General features: G+C 45.5%; 2 protein-coding genes across 8 annotated transcripts in view; one reads left to right on the top strand and one right to left on the bottom strand.

The window, feature by feature from the left end:
- Window positions 1-32: 32 nt before the first annotated feature.
- On the top strand, window positions 33-16,987 carry ADPGK (ADP dependent glucokinase). Of its 6 annotated transcripts, XR_012624791.1 has the most exons (8): window positions 33-341; window positions 3,299-3,524; window positions 4,740-4,802; window positions 5,065-5,185; window positions 7,055-7,251; window positions 8,081-8,179; window positions 9,177-10,772; window positions 12,140-16,987. XR_012624791.1 is itself a non-coding variant. In XM_074836892.1 (7 exons), exons 1-7 carry the CDS (start codon window positions 127-129, stop codon window positions 9,726-9,728), a joined length of 1,470 nt encoding a protein of 489 aa, XP_074692993.1. In that variant the 5' UTR covers window positions 33-126; the 3' UTR covers window positions 9,729-16,987. The 6 variants fall into 6 exon arrangements, 5 of the variants coding, with proteins under 5 accessions (XP_074692993.1, XP_074692992.1, XP_074692994.1 ...); XM_074836892.1 differs by having other exon boundaries at window positions 9,180-16,987; XM_074836891.1 differs by having other exon boundaries at window positions 9,177-16,987.
- Window positions 16,348-20,093, bottom strand: part of BBS4 (Bardet-Biedl syndrome 4) — a 44,856-nt gene continuing 41,110 nt past the window's right edge. For both annotated transcript variants that reach the window (XM_074836889.1, XM_074836890.1), the window contains exon 16: window positions 16,348-19,839. In XM_074836889.1, the coding sequence (XP_074692990.1) occupies window positions 19,688-19,839 (152 nt within the window). In that variant the 3' untranslated portion in view covers window positions 16,348-19,687. The remainder of the gene's footprint in view (window positions 19,840-20,093) is intronic.

The raw sequence follows: 20,093 nt of genomic DNA, 5'->3' as shown, positions 1-20,093 counted from the left end.
GGCGGCCGGCGGGGGCGGGGCGCTACGGAGGCGGCGTAAGGAGGCCCCCGCCGCTCGCGTCCCTCCTCAGCCGTGGCGGGGAGGAGGAGGGGCCGGCGGGGAGGGGAGCGGAGCGGCCGCGCCGCGATGTGGCAGAGGCCGGTGTGCGTGGGCCTGCTGGCCCTGGCGCTGGGCTACCTCTGCCTCCTGGGCCCCGAGCTGCCCCACTCGGCGCTGCGGCACCTCTCCGCCTCGCTGCTGGGGGGCCTGCGCCGCGCCCGCTCCCTCGAGGGCCGCATGGTGGCGGCCTGGCAGGCGGCCATCGTCCGCCCGGCCCGGGGATGGGCGCGCGTCGCCGTCGGGTAGGTGCCGGCCGCGGGCGGCGGGGCGGGACAGAGCGCCCCTGGCGGCGGGGCTGGGCGGGCAGCGGCGGGGCGGGCGCCCCTTCCCCTGGGCCTGGGGTGCATCCCCCCGGCTCCTGTACCCGGCTGCGTGTGGATGTGGCTGGGCCTCGCCTGTGGGTGAGGCTCTCCCGCCTCCCTGAGCTACGGCGAGGTTCAGAGCTGCGCCGGGAGTTGCTGGGGGTCGGGGTTGGTGCTGCCCAGCAGAGACGTGGGGAGCGGCCTCCGCTCCTCGGGACGGGCAGCTGCCTGCACTGCAGGCAGGCAGGAGGTGAGGCTCGTCGTGGAGCACGAGGTGGTGCCGTGCTGTGAGACCTCGTGACAACGTGGCTGGGCACTCACTGGAGCTCCTGCCTGTGCCTTAAACCTCTCTGCTAATTTTCTGGGCCTGTAGTTTCCCAGGGAGGGGCATTTCCTCGAGAGAGCTGCTGGCGCATGTGGGCACCTGCCCGCTGTGTTGCTTAGTCAGAGGTGGACCTCGGCTGAGGGGATTAATGGTCCAGAAAACTCAGGTATTGCTGATTTAAGTGTGCTGCATGGTTCAGACCTGGTTGGCAAGCCTGTCTCTGGAGACCTTATCCCCAGCTGGCTTGCCTGTAAAACAAATTTATATACGGAGTCTGAGGGATTTGGAGCTGCTGGCCCATCCCCAGGATGGAGCAACTGGGGAGCATGGTCCAGCAATAAACAGGTACGAGAGACAAGTTTATAAAGTGGAGAAGTGAGCGAAGCCTTCACTAACCCAGCCAAGGCAGAGATGCAAAGGAGAGAGATGAAGGAGGGAAGAGAGAGGAGAAGGCAAGAGACTTTGAAGATGCCTGTGCGTGCGCAGGGAAATCTAACACCCTTTCTCTTTTTAAACTGGAAAGAAGATGAGGGGAAAGTTCAGGAATATCACATTGATCTTAAAAGCCGGTTTTAAGTCTGGTCATTAATCTTGCCATTATATATAGCGCTTGGCTCACTTTCTTTTAAATATAAGGACATGACAGGATAACTTGACTTCGACTAGAAGATTTGGCCTTGACATGTTGGAAGAAGTTAATCTACCTCAATGGCTGGGTTGCTGATTCAGTGTTGGAGTCTATCTTGCTCTTGCCTTACGGCTGATGCAGACTTTCTCCAGTGAATATATGACAAAATAGGTTTTCCAGTGCCTCATTTAGTCTTCTCTTATGCCATGCCTTTGCTGAAAAAGAGTCTTGGTGTCTTCAGTTTGTTCCTTGCTTTCTTCTTTGGTTTAAAGCAACTGAATATATATATATATATATATAAAATATATATACACACACCAAACTCAAAGTTCAACAGTAAAGGCAGTTCATTAGTAGCATACCCCTGCTGTTAAGGGAGTTTATTAAAAGCATGAGGTGTGTTAGCAGAGGAATGCCAGGGAGGGAGAAGACAGTTGGAAGATTATTAGAGGTGTCTCACTTGAAAGAACTGTGACTTGGTTTATGTCCCCTTGCATCTTTAATGATTCGTTAAAATATAAAATTGCTGACCTTTTGCCACAGTGAGTTTGGGCCTTAAATGCTGCTTGTGCTTATTGTTTCCTTGGTTTTCTTCTCTCTGCTGCGCGAGGGGATTTTTCTCTCCTTAGTGTATGAGATGATGCACAATACAGAGGATTTCTGAGCTGGTTACCTCGTGTACTGAAAAACCTCAGGGGATTTTAATGTCCTTTATTTTGTATGATGCAGCCTTCATGTGTTGCGGCCCAAATGATATGTGAAAGGTCACTGACAAGGAGGAATACTAAATGGCTGCGCGTTTTACGCTGAGATGTAAGCAGGCATCGGCATTTGGAGTGTCGTGTGGGTAGACGCAGAGTAAGTTAGAGATCCTGCAAGTTTTATAGATCTTTTGGATCCCTGTCAGGGAAGCATGGGGCAGAGGAACAGAAACTGCACTTGACAGCAGTTCCAGAAGGTGCTTTAGTAATTGCTGGTATCATCTCAGTAAATATTTGGTATATATTGGTGTATCTCTGAAACCAGGGAGTAGAAGCAAGGGCAAGTGTTTGTAAACTTACTTTCTTCCTGGGGGCCTTGTTCCAGCCCAGAAATTTTCCTGTTCTCTTCTCTAAATTACACTGTGGTTAAATTGAGGTAGTTGATAAGAAATGGGACTGGAAGATTTCAGCTGCAGGTTAGACTTTACATAAAGTCTAGATCTGCTGAAATGGTTCCTACCACTTCCTCACTATTGCAGGATTTTTCTCCTGCTTCCACTGTTTGGGAGAAGGTGGTGTGCTATTTCTGGAAATTCAGGATTGTCCTTTTGAAACTGCGGTTTTCAAATATTTCAACTGACAAATTGCTCTCTTGACTCTAGAAGCAGAACCAGCCTATGTGTGGGGTGTTTGGGTGGGTGGTTTTGGTCATTATTCAAGTAGTAGAAACTCAAGAGTAGTATCTAGTAGACTTCGATACTTCCAGCTTTGTTTTTAACAGTTTTGAATTGCATGTACATTTTAAATCCAAAATATGTATTTTTTTAAAGCTTCTTTATTTTAAGAATTAAAAATTAAAAGTGCTATTATTGTGCCTATTCCTTTTTGAGCAAGCCTAAGGCAGCAAATAAGGTACAACATGTACTGGAACAGAGGCAGCCACCTTTGGACCACGCAGCTTCCTCTTTCTTGTTTTAATTCAGCAGAATGTTAGAAATCCCTGTGTCCTCTGCAGTGCTGGAGCGCGATAAAAGCATGTCAAAAGGAGAACGCTTTAGTAGAGAATTTCAGGAAATTCATATGCCTTTGTGGTTTTTTTCATTTGGTTGGTTGTTTTCCCCCTTAGCATGAGGGCTTTGAACAGCAAGCATCGCTGGCTGGGAAGTGATCTCATTGCATTGTCTCGCAAGTGCCCCGAGGTACGCGTGGTTTTCCCAGTATGCGTTTTCCCTCGCTCTTCCAGCGTCAACGCCTGCGTAGACGTGGTTCTGTCCGGCGTGAAGTTGTTAGAGGCGCTCGGTCTCGAACCTGGGGACGGCAAAAATCATGCGGTCTTGAACTCCAGACAGGACCTGAAAGAGGCGTTCGCTCACTTCATGGAAAAAGGGGCAGCCGCCGAGCGCTTCTTCAGCGACGCCGAGTCTTTCCATCACATTGCACAGACAGCCTCCGAGTACCCTGGTGCACAGGTATGTCTTCCACCTGAAGATCAGCTTTGAGAAGTATGTTTCTTACTTTCTGCATCGTTGGTGACTCTTGTTCTCTGTCTAGTGAGAGTGCAAATCGTTTAGGAAAGAAACTTACGGTATAGCTTGAGTGTGTTTGTGACTTTCCATGGAACTCTGCACCTGCTGCAAGTAGTGGGGTTTTAAATGGTCTGTCCCCTGCTTACTTTCCCAAAACTGAAACGTCAAAGATGCCTCTAAGGATACTGTTATATGGGAGCCAGATGGGGCTGATGCTGTAAAAGAGGCTCTAACATCTTGTAATGAGGAGGGTAGTGAGGAAATAGATCCAAGCATTAGGAGTTGTAAACAGTCAGCTTCAGCTACTTAACACAGGATTTAAATTCTCTCTAGGAGTAATGAAAAGAAATATTTTTTCTGACGCCTCCCTTTCCAAAAACAAAGTTTTGTTGCTCTCATTTGTAATGGGTCTTCAGAATCTAGCTTGATACCTTGCTTGGCAGTGAGCTAATTTCTAGACTGCTTAGTGCTGCCTTCTGTGCAGTTCGACGGCTGCTTTTGAAAATGAGGAAGAACTCTAAATGCCCTTTGTTGGTCAAGACTCTCCTGTGTGGACTTATTTCTCACCATGTTTGCTACACTGGCCTTCTGCAATCATCTGATTACTAGCTGTATCCTTCTATAACCTGTTTTCTGTCACCTCTGCGACCCTCATGACAATCTATATTTTTTGGTTTCAGAGCTCACAACAGAGTTTTCTTACTTGAAAGTTTGACCTTTCTTACCTGAAGAAACTTTCACGCTTCCGCTCACTTCACGTGGGCACAGGTAGCAGGTTTAACCTTGACTTCAAACTGGAGCAAGTACTGTTGCAGTTTTTATATGATTGCTTGTCAGCTGTGCTAGAAAACCACAAGTTACCAACTGCCAGAGAGAAGTTGCACAGAAGTAGGGGCTGTTTATGTTATGATTGAATTGATTTTTACAGGGCTGTTACCCGAATGTGAATATTTAGATTTTAAAAAGTCAGAGAACACTCAGCTTGTTGAGATCTCACAGAGAACTGAAAAATAGTTCTGCCTTCAGCCCCGATAAGCTTTACTAACTTCTATACTGCTAGACCCTTTTCTAAAATGCTAAAATCTGTACTGAAGACTAAGCATGTATAAAGCTATCGAAGCAAGGGAATGCCCATACCTGCCTCTGTTTGTTTTACAGCTTTATGTAGGAGGAAATGCTGCTCTCATTGGTCAGAAGCTCGCCACCAATCCAGACCTGAAGGTATGCGTTCCAAAAATTTCATGCTATTTGCTTGTCTTTAATGAAATTCACGTTATTTCCATGTAGATTCTGGGGATCTGGCAGTTATTTCTTAGGTTATGGCGGAACATATGGTTGGCCTTACAAGTTGAAAAGCATAGGTGATTTTTAAAAATTTTATTAATATTTTTTTATATCAATTGTCTAGGTGATGCTTAAATGCACTGAAATGGTGGCAAAGGACATGGCAGGGAAACCTTGACTGTTTTTTCTTGTTTTCTAGATCCTCCTTTGTGGCCCAGTTGGTCCTAAACTCCATGAACTACTTGATGACAATGTGGTTGTGCCACCTGAATCCATGCAAGAAAGAGATGAATTCCATCTTATCTTGGAGTATCAAGCAGGTACCTTGCCAAAGGCTGAATGTTAGATGGGAAGCCCGAGCATCACTAAGATATTCCTGGCTATAAAGCTGTTGGTTTTTGAATCAGTTAATTCCAGAAGGACTGTGTAAATTATCAGTATTGGCAGCTGTCACTGGGCTAATCTGGTAATTCCATGCACTTCAGGGAGCTGTGGTAGGTGAACAGACTTCTAAAAGTCTTCTGAAACTTTTTCCCTTTGTGATACAGTTACTGTAAATACTGACTTGTGCTGTCTTGCCATCCCTTTGGTTCTGTGTTCTTGTATGCTGTAGCCTATAGAAACCGCGTGGACTTTTCATTTTGTTGTAATGCACAGCCTAGGCAGACCTGATGGGTGTAATTCTAAAGCTGTTTGAATGCTAAAATAGTCAAGTAACGTTCTCTGAAAACAAAAAGGTACCATTTAACCACATGCAGATGAAATTCAGGGTAACCCTAATGATGGCTACAAGAAATCTGCATGTATTTTCTTGCTGTTCTCAACCTGAATCATTTCACTCGTCCTGTCTCCAAATCTAGCTTCAGAGAGAGTTACATTGGTGTGACAGAAGAGGGAGTATTTGGCAAGGAGGGAAGGCAAGAACCACCTTAATTAAACTTTTTCTGCAGCAAAACTAATGTGGAGCAGCACCCAAAGCATCCACTCTGATGGACTCCTGGCTGAAACAAGGTTACTATAACTGACAAACACTGTAGCACAGTAGCTAATGGAAAATACACTAATCTTTAAGTAAATCTTAGTCTTCTTGCTCCTGGAAGCATCCCAATTAGATGATACGTTAGTATATGATGTCTCCTTTTCTCAGCATCTTTGTTCTCGGGTGAGAACTGCCCTCCTGATGCAACTCTGGGGATCTTTGTCCTAGACAGAACTTTGTCGTGAGACTTTTCTTAAGAGGAGGCAGCACTGACGGCTGTTGATGCTGGTTTAGTGGCTTTTCCACAAATGCTGGTCATATTCTCCATAGTGTATCCAGTATACAGTCTGGGAGGGCCAAGCGAAGAAGTGTGCAGGCTGGTTCTAAGGTGGAGATTCTGCCTATAATAGCCTCAAAACTTCTTGTGGCTTTCTGTTCAAGCTGCCCTTTGTGACCTGTGTTTATTTATTCCCTTCCATATCTTTCTGTCCAGTTACCATAACTGGCACAGGAGCTGCCTGCTGCCTGAACAAAGATGCATGTGCAGATGGGGAGAGCTGGCAGAGGGCTGGCCAGTTGGACTGTGGCTTGTGTAATTTGTATCCTCTCTAGGCTCGCTGTCGTTACGCTGTTTTCTCATGGCTCGGCGTCCTGGAGATGGAGCCCCTTTAATTTGTGATCTTATCCAGGAATAAAACAGTTTACACATACAGCACTGATGGAGCTCTGTTCTGCAGATCATTCCTGAGAGCTGCGCAGTCAGGAACAGTAAGAGCCATGAGAGTTTTTAGGGTGTATCTTCATAATAGTTGAGCTAACAGCTGGTGGCTGCCAGAAGGGGAAGGTCTCCCCTCTCTTTGCATAGCCTGTACGCTCCAAATGTTTGGCTTGAGCTGGCTGTGACACTCACCTAATTGCATGCTAAACTAATACAACTGATTAAAACATCACGAAGCTTGCAAAACCAACCAAGTATTGAATTTTCCTTCTGATCAGACAAGCATCTAAACGAGGCAGAGGGAGTGAACGAAGAGGATGAATGAGAAAAAGAGCGAGATTTCTCATCTGGCTGGCAGTAGCTGTTAATTGGGCACAGTCACGTTGTGAAATTGTGCCTTTGGATTCCAGCAGGAATCCAAAACAATCTCCAGATACGCGCTTTGATTTGCTTCTCGTCTGAGTTAACTTGCTTCTATTTGTTTCACCCTAGGTGAAGAGTGGGGACAAGTGAGAGCACCCAATGCCAACCGCTTCATCTTCTCCCATGACCTATCAAATGGCGCCTTAAATATGCTGGAAGTGTTTGTGTCCAGCTTGGATGAATTTCAGCCAGATCTTGTGGTACTTTCTGGACTTCACATGATGGAAGGCCAGAGCAAGGAGATGCGACAGAGACGGCTTATGGAGGTAAGATACTTGAACACCAGTGTCTCCTTAATTTCCATTCCAACAAAGGCTTCATGGCAAAGTCTTGGTTTCCCAGGTTTAAACTTGTAAGTAGGATGTGTCTTCAGATCTCCTACAAATCCTTTCAGTATTGCATGCTAAAAGAAGAATGTGAACTGTGGGAATGGCAAAAGGCTAATCCTGTAACACTAATGTTTCATAGATTCAGTGGGTTGTCTAGGGAAAAAAAAGGTATGGTCTGGTTGTCTGGCTGGAGTACCTTGAGATGGTTCCAGGAGCTTATCTAGTGGCTAAATTACACTTTTTCTATCCCAGATACTAAGATGATCAAGGTTATAATCAAGACTTGCATTCTTTAAGCAGCACCTATGTTAGATAATCCAAGAGGCAGCTTTCTCATCTGAGCCCAAAAGAGCTACGCCAAGTTTTCTTTTTATTTACAGGTCATTGCCTGTCTTACAGCTGAGTGCCCTTTCTGATGCAATGCGCTAGCCTTTTTCTTTTTTTTTTTTTTTATTCTGTTCTAGGATCAGCTGTTCTACAGCTGCTTCAGATTTGTGAGGTTTCTGAATTAGTCCATTAGAAAAGTGCTGCGTTGGGTGCACATTAGGGTTAGATACAGGTTTCCTGCTCTGGGATTCTGAAAACTGAAGTTGTTTGTATTTCTTCCCCTTAGCAGTACATTCTGGCACTTGTCAGACATCTCATTTGGAATTGTGTTTAAATCCATACACAAGAAGATTAAAGAATGTATATCTCTGAGTCAAAACCCCTTTGTTCTTTATGAATATGTGTTTTAGGATTGTTTTATTCTTCTGTACCCCTGTAGGCTGTGGCCTCCATCTCTGATATCCCCACCGACATTCCCATACATCTGGAGTTGGCCAGTATGACTGACCAAGATTTTATGAGCAACATTATACATCAGGTAATGAAAATGGAAGGACACACTCTTTCCTTTTCTTCAGTATCACAATGCACAGATTGGTAGATGAATATGGAAGTGAAGACTTAAAATTAGGGCTATCCATTTGAAGATGAATTGAGAACATGGGTTTAATGTCTGCTATTGCATCCGAACGCTTCTGTTTTCACTGCTGAGTTTAGCAGAGTCTCCTCTGTGCAGCGAAGGAGAACTGTAATGACTTGTGGCTTAGCAGAGGACAGATTTGTTTTCTTTAGCTCAGAGAGAGCATTCCTTTTAGAAAGGTCTCTCTGGGAAGTTTCATTTAGGGGGTATCTTGCAGTGCCCTCAGACAGTCTTCAGCAAGGAGTAGGGATTTTTTGCAGATCTGAGTTTATACAGCAACTGTATTCAGTAAAAATACTGTGCAACACAGTTGGCTCTATGCTCTGATACACAGATTCTTTGCAGTCACGGGCGGGTGACCTAGGAGAATACTTACAACTCCACAGATACAAGGAACTTTGGCTGGTTTGGATTTAGCAGGCTTGCGGATTTCTAGAGAAAAAAAAAAAAAAAGGATTTGAATTCGAGCTCAGTTTATAATTTAAAAAAACCCCTTGATTTCTTTGCAGAATTTCCTTCCTGCAGATCGTGATGGTTCCTTGTTTAGCTTGACACAGCTCTAATCTCAGTGTTATGAGCGTTTCATGTGGATTTGATGTTTTCTTACCCTTTATTGTCAAAGTGTGTGTCTAGAAAACTAATTGCACAAAATAAGCATGCACCTTTGGAGTGAAATGTTTTCTTGGCTAAGTAATTCTTGCAGACTTGTAGAATGGGGAAGCTCGTGCAGTGACCTGGGGCTGCATCTCTCCAGGAAACTGGCTGCTCCCTTCTGCTGAGCGCGCTGGCCACAGAGCCAGTAACGCCGTGTTGTAAAAACAGTACCCTGAATGAGGAAGACCGAGGTCTGATTCTCTCTCTGAAGGAAAAACTGTTGTTTCTGTGTTCCTGTTAGCAGGTCTTTCCCCTGGTGAACTCCATTGGGCTGAACGAGCAGGAGCTGCTGTTCCTCACGCAGTCTGCCTCTGGTCCCCACGCCGCCCTCGCTTCCTGGAGCGGAGTTCCCGACGTGGGTGTAGTCAGCGACATCCTCTTCTGGATCCTGAAGGAGCACGGGAAGACGGCGGAGCGGGCCTCTGACCTGACACGCGTCCACTTCCACACCCTGGCCTATCACATCCTTGTCACGGTGGACGGGTACTGGGGCAACCAGGTTGCGGCTGTGGCTGCCGGTGCCCGAGCAGCGGGGACTCAGGCCTGCGCGACCGAAACCATCGATACCAGCAAAGTCTTTCTTAAAGCTCCTTTGGAGTTTGTGACCTCCCAGATAGAGGCACCTTCCAAAATCTCTTTAAATCCAGATGAGCCAGTGGTGCATTGGCACAGAGAAGGCATCTCATTCCACTTCACTCCTGTTCTGGTCTGTAAAGATCCTGTCCGGACCGTGGGACTTGGGGATGCTATTTCAGCTGAAGGACTGCTGTACTCAGAAGTATATCCTCAGTAGAAAACTAAAACCCTCCTTTTTCTCCAATACTGTATGGTGTCTGAGGAACCATGGATTAGGATTTCAGCCAGTGGTGGTATAGGAACAGAATCAGGGTGTGGTGTGTTTTCTGGGTATAACTGAAAAAGAGCCAAAGAATAATTCCAGGTATAAACTGTCAGATACATTCCAGTCACTTGGCAGTGACTCGAACGCTTCACGTTTTAGGTGCAGACGTTTTAGTATTCAATGTGAAAGTTGGCTTTGCTTTGTCTTAAGCGTGCGGGGAGGGAAACGAGTATCAAAATCCCCGTTTGGCGTAGGTTTGCTGTTTGTAACTCTGAATGGGTCTTGTCTGTTAGTGCTGGAAAGTACAGCAGCCAGGAGAACTTCCTGCGTGTGGATCCCAGGGAGAGCACCGCAGTGCTCGGCCCTGGCTTGCCTCTGATCAATTAAAAATAAAAGGCTCTTGCATTATCTCTTCTCAGCACATTGCTACGTGGCAAGAGCAAACCTTCCGCTTGCTTGGTGTGATGATGAAATCTTTTACTGATAAATTACCTCTCAGCCTCGGTATCCCCAGCATTGCAGGGAGCCAGAGTCCCAAAATGTGATGCACGTGGTACCTCCTCCTGAAATCACAGAGAAAACCTGACTCAAGGCTGCGTAGATTATTTTGGGTATCTGTTGTTTCTGTAACTAGAGGTATTCAACTGAGCCCTGGTAGCCTGTGCTTAGTTTTTGGGCAACTAGAAGATAATTGGGGTTTATATTTGGGGAGAGAGCTTTATTTTCTTGCCAGGTAAACCACAAAACATTACCTGTGTTCGCTGTACACTAAATAGCCCAAGTTCCAGCCGGGGGGGGCTCACAGCTGGTGTTCTTTGCTAACAGCAGGTGCTTGTATCTGTTATTTTACAGGAAAGCTGTTGAGTGCTGGAGACTAATTTTCTGTTTGAGAATGGTTGTGCAGTTTCCCTCAGTTTCCCTGCCCTCCATTCAGCAGGGCTAATACATTAGGGAAGGTCCTTCTGGAGGCTCAAAAGCTGCAACAGCATTTTCCAGGTAAGACTGAAGTGAGGAGGGCTTTCTTAGGGTTTGATGCTGTTTTTTTTTTTCTTTGACTAGGCCACTGATAGTTTCTGTGCTCTGGACGGCCTTTGAAATTAAAAAAGTGGAATCATGTGTCCTTGTTAAATACTTTGCTTATGTTTTTTTTCCTCTTCATAGTTGCACACTATAGATTGTATAGCACCAGCATTTTTTTGTCTCTTTCCAGCATGGTTTTGTCTCTACTTCCAAGAAGTCCAAGTGTATTTGCATTGCTATCATACACGTTTTTTTCAGTATAACTGGATGAAATGCAGTCAGCACGTCTATGTGAGCCTGCGCTGTACCAGGATTTGTAGGAGGTTGCTTTAGGTCAGTCTTTGTGTCTGAATGGAGGGGAGGAGAGTCTGTGTCACTTAAGCTGGAGTGATCCGTTTCAGTAACGCTGTCATATGGCTGTCAGTGATGTTCTCCTGCTGGAAAATGCCATCGTGAGTGCACTGGAAAGATAAAAATTGACAGCTGTTGTAACTTGTACTGACTTCACACACAATGCTGTCTGTCATTGTTTATTTAACTTTTGCTTTCTCTCTGAGCAAAGTCTTCTGTGTTGTACTGGAGGAGAAATGCAGTCAGTGCTGGGTCTTCCTGCAGCTTATCCCATCCCCATCTTCTGTTGAGTCTCAGCATTTTATCTCAGTGCAGGATCTTCTTAAGACTGGGAGTATTTCTATTCAGATTTTTTTTATTATTGTTGATAAATGATAGCATAAGGCTTAGAATTCCGGTTTAGTCTTCCTACAGAAAAAATAAATTAAAAAATTCTCCTTTCAGCTGTTTAAAAAGTCTGAGGCCATTAGCAAGGTTATTTTGCAACTTCTGATCGTAGCCTTCTGGCACACCACCCCTCGGACCACCAAAGGCCACGCGTCCTGCCAGCTGGAGAACTGATCCTTTGCTTACGCCTGGTCCCGCTTTCCTGACATTGGGCCAAGCTGTGTGGATGCTCGAGTTGGAAACAAAACAAAACTAAATACACACAAGCTGTCAGCGGCAACCGTCCTGCTGCAGTATTTCACTTCTCTCTTCCAAAAACATTTGCAGGGATGCGAGGCTGATTGGACTGGCATTGCCTTATGGCTGTGTAAAATCACATAACTGCACTAACAGAGCTTGTCCAAGGGTTAAGTTACGCTTGCGTTTAACAGGAGTGTTACAGACCTAAATTACCTTTTTTTTTTTTTTTTTTAAATACTACTTTGAATAAATAAATGCTGTAAACAAGTATGGAAAAGGGATTTATTGCTTAGAATTCATCTGGGCCTAGAAGCTAAACTCTTAATTATTATTATTAACTCCTCCTTCCTGTTCTTTCTCACCAGGTAATGTTTCTTCTTTGGCCTGTTGTCGGTGCGCTGTGTGTGCCTGGCACCGTGACTCGCTTCTCAAATGACAGTAGCTGATGATGGCTGAACTGCTGCTCTATCTATAGATCTGCTTTGAGCAGGCATATAGAGCTCGCCTGGTCACCACTTTCACTTACCAAGGCTAATTCTTAACAAGCGTGACCTGTTAATCATGATTAGATATACTGTTGGTATCCCTGAGTAAGTTTTGAAACAATCTATATGGTAATAAAAAATTGAATGGTGGGACCTGGCAGCCTGTCTTCACTTCGTGTTTCACATGCTGTGAACATGATGCGCTTAACTTCCCTCTGCCTGCCCAACTTACTTACAGAAAGGGTTGCCGAGGCTCTTGCAGTCCTTCTCCTGCACATGTAGGCTGTCTCACATCTCTGCACAGCTACAACAGTGACAACAAAGAAAAGCTGCTTTGTCTTTAACAGACCTTGCTGAACAACGGAAATGGAAATAACTAGTGGGGCTCTTTTGGCCTGTATAGGGGGAAAAAAAACTACTGAAATTTCTATTGATTGTGGGTTTTGTTGTTTGGTTTTTTTGTAAAATACAAAAGTCCTTGGTAGGTGAGAGATTTTTTTTAAATGAATTTATCTCATGGATTATAAAAATCCGGATCTCTCTTCACCATGAAGAAACAGAAAAGTTGCAAAAATACCAAAGCTTCAAAACCAGGCTTGAAACGGCCTCTGCTTTCCCCTCATCCTGTCTCTACAAACTCCGTTTCTTCTCGTGTGTTACTCATACCTTGAAATCCAGTGATGGATGACTCACACCTCAGCTAGCCTCGTGCTCCTGAACATTTCCACTGGAAATGTTTATTCACACATAGTTTGCTGAAGAGGCAATAGATGAGCTCATCACTGTGACAGTAAGCTAGCGGCTCCCGAGATGATAAAACCTGTGCACGCTGATACTTCCACTTCTGTGCAGCCAGTGTGGCCACGTTGGTTTTGGTTTTTTTGTCTTACCCTTGATCAAAAATGAGCAGTGCCTCATCTCTTTTGTGTACGTTGCTCCTGAAGGTCAGGCGGTGGGTTATCTGAGATGGTGAAGCGCAGGCAGACATTGAAAGGTTGTGTTCTTCCACTGCTGTGCCCATGATGTGCGATGCCTACCTGGCCGTGGAAGAGCCAATCCCAAATCCAACTCTTTCCAGTTTAAAGGCTCTTCACTTTTCTTTTTTTCCTCTCCAGGGGAGTTTCTCAGCCTTGCTAAGGATTTTCTCTACTCCTGTGTTTCTTGGTTATCTGCTGTTGTGATAGGAGATCCAGTTAAGTTTGCTTTTTTTTTCCATGGGTTTCTTTTTCAGAACCGGTGCTGAAATTTTCTTCCCTAACCTTTAAGCATTGCCTCTAGCAAAGACCTTATCAGCTGCTTTGACCCATGTTAGACGTTGCTTTAGAGCCCAGCTCCACTTCTCAGCTACTGGAATGCAAAGCTTGTACAGCAGCAGAGCACTAGGTCCGTTTCCAAAGCCTAATGGAGAACCGTCAGCAGTGTGTTTGTATTTTATGTATTTGCCATCAGTTCTCTTCTGCCCAAGTTCGTTTAAGACTAGTTAGCCTAAGGTAGGGGTTGCTTTTTGTAGCCCCCTCTGCAGTACGCTTCCCAACGACGGTTAGCAATAAAAACCAGATTTTTAAACTGTGAAATCCACTGATGCTACTTGTGGTTGGCTTTTTTTTTTTACTTGTTGTTCTGTAATGATGTACTGAATTATCAGGAACTGTGTGCCACAGGGTGACCTTTCCAACCACATCCTGTGAAAAAAGTTAAAATGAATACTTGGATAGTTTTTACAAGAATTGTACAAGGCAACATAACTCTTTCCAGTTACCCTAGAAGTTGTTTAAACCTCTGTGCTATTTGGGCACTTTTTTGGAGCTTGCAGCTTAGGGTAAAAACCGATGCTGTCGTCAAGGAGGGAGCAGCTAAACTGTCTCTGCGTTGGTATCTGGCACTGGCTGCTGATACACGTGCTTGGAGCAATCTGTTCTGAAGCAGCGCTGTCAAGTACTGTCACACAGTGTGCTGCCTTCCTATTTCTGGTGTAAGGAAACTCATCAAGTCTTTGAGAACATTTGGAAGAACAGTAGAAAAATGGAGGAGAGTAATGAATTTATATTTTTATGGCTTTAGTTGGATTGTTCTTATGTCCTGCATTAAATCAGTATTTGAATGTGAAAGTTTGTTTCAAGCCATATTAATTTTGCTCTTCTCTAGTGCAATTAATGTTTTGGTAAAAGCATAGAGTTAAGTTTTAAACCTGTGATCATACCAAAGTGGTGGTCTCGTGTTTAAAAAAAAAATTATATGTGTAGACACTCATTGGTTAAAACCAGCTAGAACAGACGCCACAACAAAGACTGTCTCACATTCTTCATTCAAGAAGAATGAAGAGAGAGAAATGAGAATATTAAATGTTGTCTTTGCTCTCTGTTTTTAAAGTTTGAGTGATAAGGGGCAAAGGAAACCTATTTGCAAGACTTTTTTTGCGTAGCATATCCCTTGGCCTGCTTCAGCAATACTGGGTCTGATTAAACCCTTCACTAAAACTTGATCTTGGAGCCAGAAATGATTGTTCTCTTGTCTGTTCAGAGGTGTCAGACAAAGTTCTCTTCTGTAACAGATGGAGCAGTTTCTTGTATAATATCTCAGGTGGATCCTAAGCGCCAACTAGGCTGAATTCTCAGGGAGTTACTGATCCAGACTCTTGTGGGAGGATGTTCTCTCAGCAAAGGAAACCAATGCAGGTTGGAAATAGCATGCGTGGCCATTACCTTCTGCGCCGGACGCTTGGAAAGGCCCCTGTTCCAAACAGGTCCCTGTCACTCTGAAAGCTGAGCCTGGTACCAGCCTTGGCTGAGAAGATCTCATAGCAGCTGAAAAATACAAATGCTGGCAGCTAAGGGGTAATGATCTCATTAAAATGCAAGTGGGGAAACAAAAAAAAAAAAAAACTGAAAACCTCCCCTGTGAATTTCTCAGGAAAGCTGCTCCTTAGTGCAGCCTGGGTAAAACTGGGTTCAAGTCTCACCTGTGTCTTTCATTAAAAACCACTGATTTCTTTGTGCAGCTTGGTTTGAGAGAGTGCTAAAGCTTTCCTTGTAGCAGAACTGTGTTTTCTATTATATAAAACAATCTTGGCAGATGAACTACTTGTTGTAATAGGTGCTCTTTTTTTTGTAGTGCATTTCTGTGTGGAGCTTATTATTTTAGTAAAGTTTGGTTTTCTTCATTCAGCACTGAGGCTTGTCTGTCTCTGTAGAAGAGGCTTTGCCAGCTGAAACCCCCTTCCCAAGGGGGAAGTCTACATCTTAGGCAAGAACAGGATGTTGAGTAGGACCCGAGGTCCCCCTTGCTCAACGCTGCCGGTCAGTGACCACGGCTGGGCACACAAGGTTGTACACAGGAGCGGGGCAAGAACACTCTAACGCTGCCTGTATCAGAAATCAGCATCCAGTTGTCTCAGGGACCTCAGGACCCAGTTTGTCTGGGTTGAATACACGCTGCTGGACGGATAGATCGTTACGCTTGGCTGAAACAAGGTCCTGCTGCCCAGGCATTGCTGTTTGAGTGTCTTCTAGTTTCTTTCCTGTGAGGAAGTCAAACTGCAGTCTAACTTGTAAGCTGTATCATTTAACCTGCTTAATGATACACCTTTTTCTAAAAAGGGGGGAAAAAAACATCCTAAAGCAGATGGTTTCTACTTCCCTAGAAATTAAACTCATTATTCTTTTCCATCTTAAAATTTCAATTATGGAGGGGGAAGGAGAGGATTAGAATTATGGCTGATGCCAGAAACAGGTTTTGGAACATAAGGTGTGATTTCCAAAATCCCTAAATGACTTAGTACAGTCCTGAAAAAAATCCCTTGCTTAATTCCAGCTGAAAGAACAGTCCAGCCTCATTCTCATCATTAGATAGCATAAAAAAAGCTCTCCATAAAGATACTGTGAATTTACTGGATGTGCCATCATCACAATACCCAGGGGGAGGAGAGGGGACAGGACCGGGAATTGCAGTTCTATTTATTATCCAACTGTAATTACAGATTTTAAAATGCTTCCTTAGCCATGAAGCACCCTTCTGCTCTGTTCAAATCCAGAAAGTAACAAGGTGCTACCGCTCCTTTTCACAGAAGGAGAATTGGTTAATCATCTGCATAAGCTTTTCACAAAATATGTATTTATTTTAAATACCTTTACAGTACCTCCAAATGTCGTATACCCTATGTATTAACATTTATTAATACAAATAACATTATTCTGTGTAACATTTTCCCTATGAAAGCATCCTAACAGCCAAGAAGGTCGCACCAGTGGGACTGGGTGAGAGGAGAGAGATCTTTGTGTCTGAGGTGGGCTCTAGCGGTGGGACAAGGGCTGCTCCCCGTCTATTGAGTACAGCAAACGAGTCTGATAACGCTACAGTCTTTTTTTTACAACAAGCAGAAGGCAGGGGAAGGCAGCTAGCAAAATTAAAACAAAGGGTCATTAGCAGATAGAGGGAAAACCTTCCTGCAGGAGCGATGCTGGTGCTCACCTACCTGTAACCACACTGTTCTGGGCACTGTTCCTTGTATTGGTGCTTGAAAGCCTTCCTGATGAGACTAAAAGATAACAGCAATCAACTGCTGTCGGAAAAAACTGTCAAACTCCAGTTTTGGGGGTGAGGTAAAGTTCCCATACCCTGCCTGCCCTTGATCTGTGATCTTAACCTTTTCTTCACAGGTACTCTGTTACGCTGCAGTAACGTTCAGTGTAAAAAGTTTAATGTGAATAAAAATCACTGCACTGTACCTGATTTACACTGCTTCTTGTCTGGTTTGTTTAAATGTGCCAGTGCTCCACAAAAGAGCCTCTGTTTTCTTCAACTCCTAGCATGAGGGAATCCTTACAGGAGTGCTACCCTGAAGCTGTACCGATACAAAACCCAGCACTAGAGGACAGCTGGAAAAAAAAAAAAAAAAAAAAGTCACATTTGAGATAAGCAAACAGTTCTGGCAATCAAAACAGAGGAGAAAGGGAAGGGTTCCTACTCATTCAGTGTCCCCCCCAGGAGTAGGACAGCACTTTAGTTCCTGGGTGTGCTCTAAAGATGCATTAATGTCAGTTTGGATAACAGCAGCTAACCACGAAGCACAACTGAAGGATGTTCATGTATCCAGAGCCTTGGTCACGCTGCTTTTAGGTTCTTGAGAGAGAGAAGTTTCCATTATTAACCTTCCTCCCTTGGACTTGTTAACTATGGAGTGATACCACGCAGCACTGCAGAACTAAAAGCAGGAAATACATTTTAAAAAGCTGGGTGGCTTAACCAGCAAATACACTGAACCCTGAAGCTTCAGTTTTAGTGAGGAAGCGCTACACATTCTGTCTGGAAAACTCCGATCGAAAGTTGCACGACTGTGTTGGCTTGGTGGGCTTCTCAGTACACAGAGGGGAGCAGGAGAAAAATGATTCTTAACCCCGTTACTGGTTCTTCTGTAAAGTATGATGTCGCACCTTTAGTTCCCAAAAGCTGCTGTTTTGAGCTCTGGATAAATCCCAGAGGAAACAAACTCATAGTAGCAGAGAAAAGGAAGACTAGGATTTTGCTGTTCAAGAACAGAAACATTTACAAAGCATCTCCAGGATCACGTGGGCATTAAAATTCCTTGCTCTGCTCACCAATGGGCTGCTTTGCCACCTTGCAGCTACCATAAATAATTTCTCCAAAAATGCAGCTGTAAGGAGGGTGTAACTGAAGTATTCAGAGCATGGCTGCGGTCATACTATAACAATTTAAATTTAGCACTGAGGCTGACCATATTGTCTTTTCCGAAAAGGCCTGCTCTTTGTTTTCCTGCAAACCGATCTTTTCCCCCATGCTGGGCAATGCAGATTCTCAAGGAAGAACTCCAGTCACATGAGCAGAGCTCATTTACCCCGTTTCTCAGCAAACAATTAGGAATTTGGCAGACCACTTTGCTGCTGCAGCTAGCCTGCTTCCAGAACAGTCAGCCTCTGAGCATTTGCCCTCCTGTGGGCCAGCTCTGCAACTTTCTTAGCTACCACATGGAAGCTTATGCTTAAAACCAGGTTGGATTCAAGAAAATTACTGTGTTCGATGAGTGGGTTCAGTTTTGGGCCCCTCACTCCAAAAAGGCCATTGAATGACTCGAGCGTGTCCAGAGAAGGGCAACGGAGCTGGTGCAGGGTCTGGAGCACAGGTCTGATGGGGAGCGGCTGAGGGAACTGGGGGGGTTTAGTCTGGAGAAGAGGAGGCTGAGGGGAGACCTCATGGCCCTCTGCAACGCCCTGAAAGGAGGGTGCAGAGAGGGGGGATGAGTCTCTTGAGCCAAGGAACCAGCACCAGGACAAGAGGGAATGGCCTCAGGCTGCGCCAGGGCAGGGTCAGACTGGCTCTTAGGAAGGATTTCTTTGCAGAAGGGGTTGTTGGGCGTTGGAATGGGCTGCCCAGGGCAGTGGTGGAGTCTCCATCCCTGGAGGGGTTGAAGAGTCGGGTTGACCCAGCGCTGAGGGATCTGGTGGAGTTGGGAACGGTCAGGGTGAGATTCATGGTTGGACTGGAGGAGCTTCAAGGGCTTTTCCAACCGAGATGATTCTGTGATTTTGTGAAAGACAAAGAGTGATCCTGGGATCAGAAGGTGAATAGCCCTAAAGAGAAAGTGCTGTTAGCCCAGCAGGTCTGCTTTGGCCATCCATCCTCCACCAGGCTGCGTGTTAACGGCGCGATGGCCCCCAGACAAACCAGCTCACCTCTGCTACGCAGCTCTCCTGTGTTCCACCACTGCCAGCACTAAGGACCTTAAAGTGCCTCTCACACCCCGTGACCATCACATCGCCCTGCTCAGGAATACCCACTCCCAGCTGTTTCAGCTTCCTTTTTTCAGCCTCGAGAAAGCATTTACAAAGTCTTGCCCTTGTGAAACAGGGTGCGACAAGCCCCCGTTTCACAGTAAGCCAGGCTGTGCTAAGTCCTGAGCCTGGCTTACTGCTCTGCACTTGCCCTGGTGAGCTGTGCTACCTTCACCCCCTCTCTGAGCACCTTACACTGCTCTCACAGCCTGTGTAGGGCTTCCTCAGCTGCTTACAGGTTCAGCCACTGGAAGGGTTTGATCCTCTTTGGGGTCTGGGATGCTAAGTCACTCCTGCTGGCTTTTCTAAACATACTGGATGCCTCAGCATCCTTCTGGAGGACTCACGCCCAAGCACGGAGGACTGCCAGCCCTGTGAGGAGATGGATCTCCATCCTCCCGTCGCTGGTGTGACCACACTAACAGTAGCTACGCAGAAACCTCTCCTGATTGCTGCAACGCCTCCTTGGGACAAGGTAGAGACTGCGTGCTAAAATCATTAACAGAAAACAGCTGCATTTAGACTAACTGACAGTGGGGTGAAGCCACCGTGGGTCGGGGGAAACGGCAGGTCCTTTTCCCCACAGGTCAGCAGGCAGCTCTGGAGATGCTCCTGCACCCGCCTGTCCTGACCAGAGTCCATCCTAGTCTGCTGCCTGCCGGCTCTTCCGCTTTTCTTTCCTCTGTTCCTCGGCCCCTGTAGGTGCTGAGGGCTCCTCGGGGCTCATTTCTGAACCTGGTTCTGGTTCCAAAGGCAGTGAGGGAGGCTTTGCAAGTGGAGCTGATGCTCCAGCACCTGGGGAGAGAACACAGCTACAGTTACTGTACAAGTATGTGTGTTTTGTCTATTCTTTTTGCCCTTCCAGGCAGTGTGGAGATGCAGAATAATCACAGCTGTTAATTACTCTCAGATTTCTTCTGTCTAGCATTAGCTTATCAATAGCCCTCAACTCTTTTGTGAGTTATCCAGCCAGAAACCTTACAGTACCCAGAGTTCTGCTGAAGGGAAGCTAAGGTACAGTATCTCATTCAGCTGGGCTGCTGTGAGAA

Source organism: Strix aluco, chromosome 12 (genome assembly GCF_031877795.1).
Source record: "Strix aluco isolate bStrAlu1 chromosome 12, bStrAlu1.hap1, whole genome shotgun sequence".
Classification (NCBI taxonomy): Eukaryota; Metazoa; Chordata; class Aves; order Strigiformes; family Strigidae; genus Strix; species Strix aluco.
This window is presented reverse-complemented; position numbering and strand designations above follow the sequence as displayed.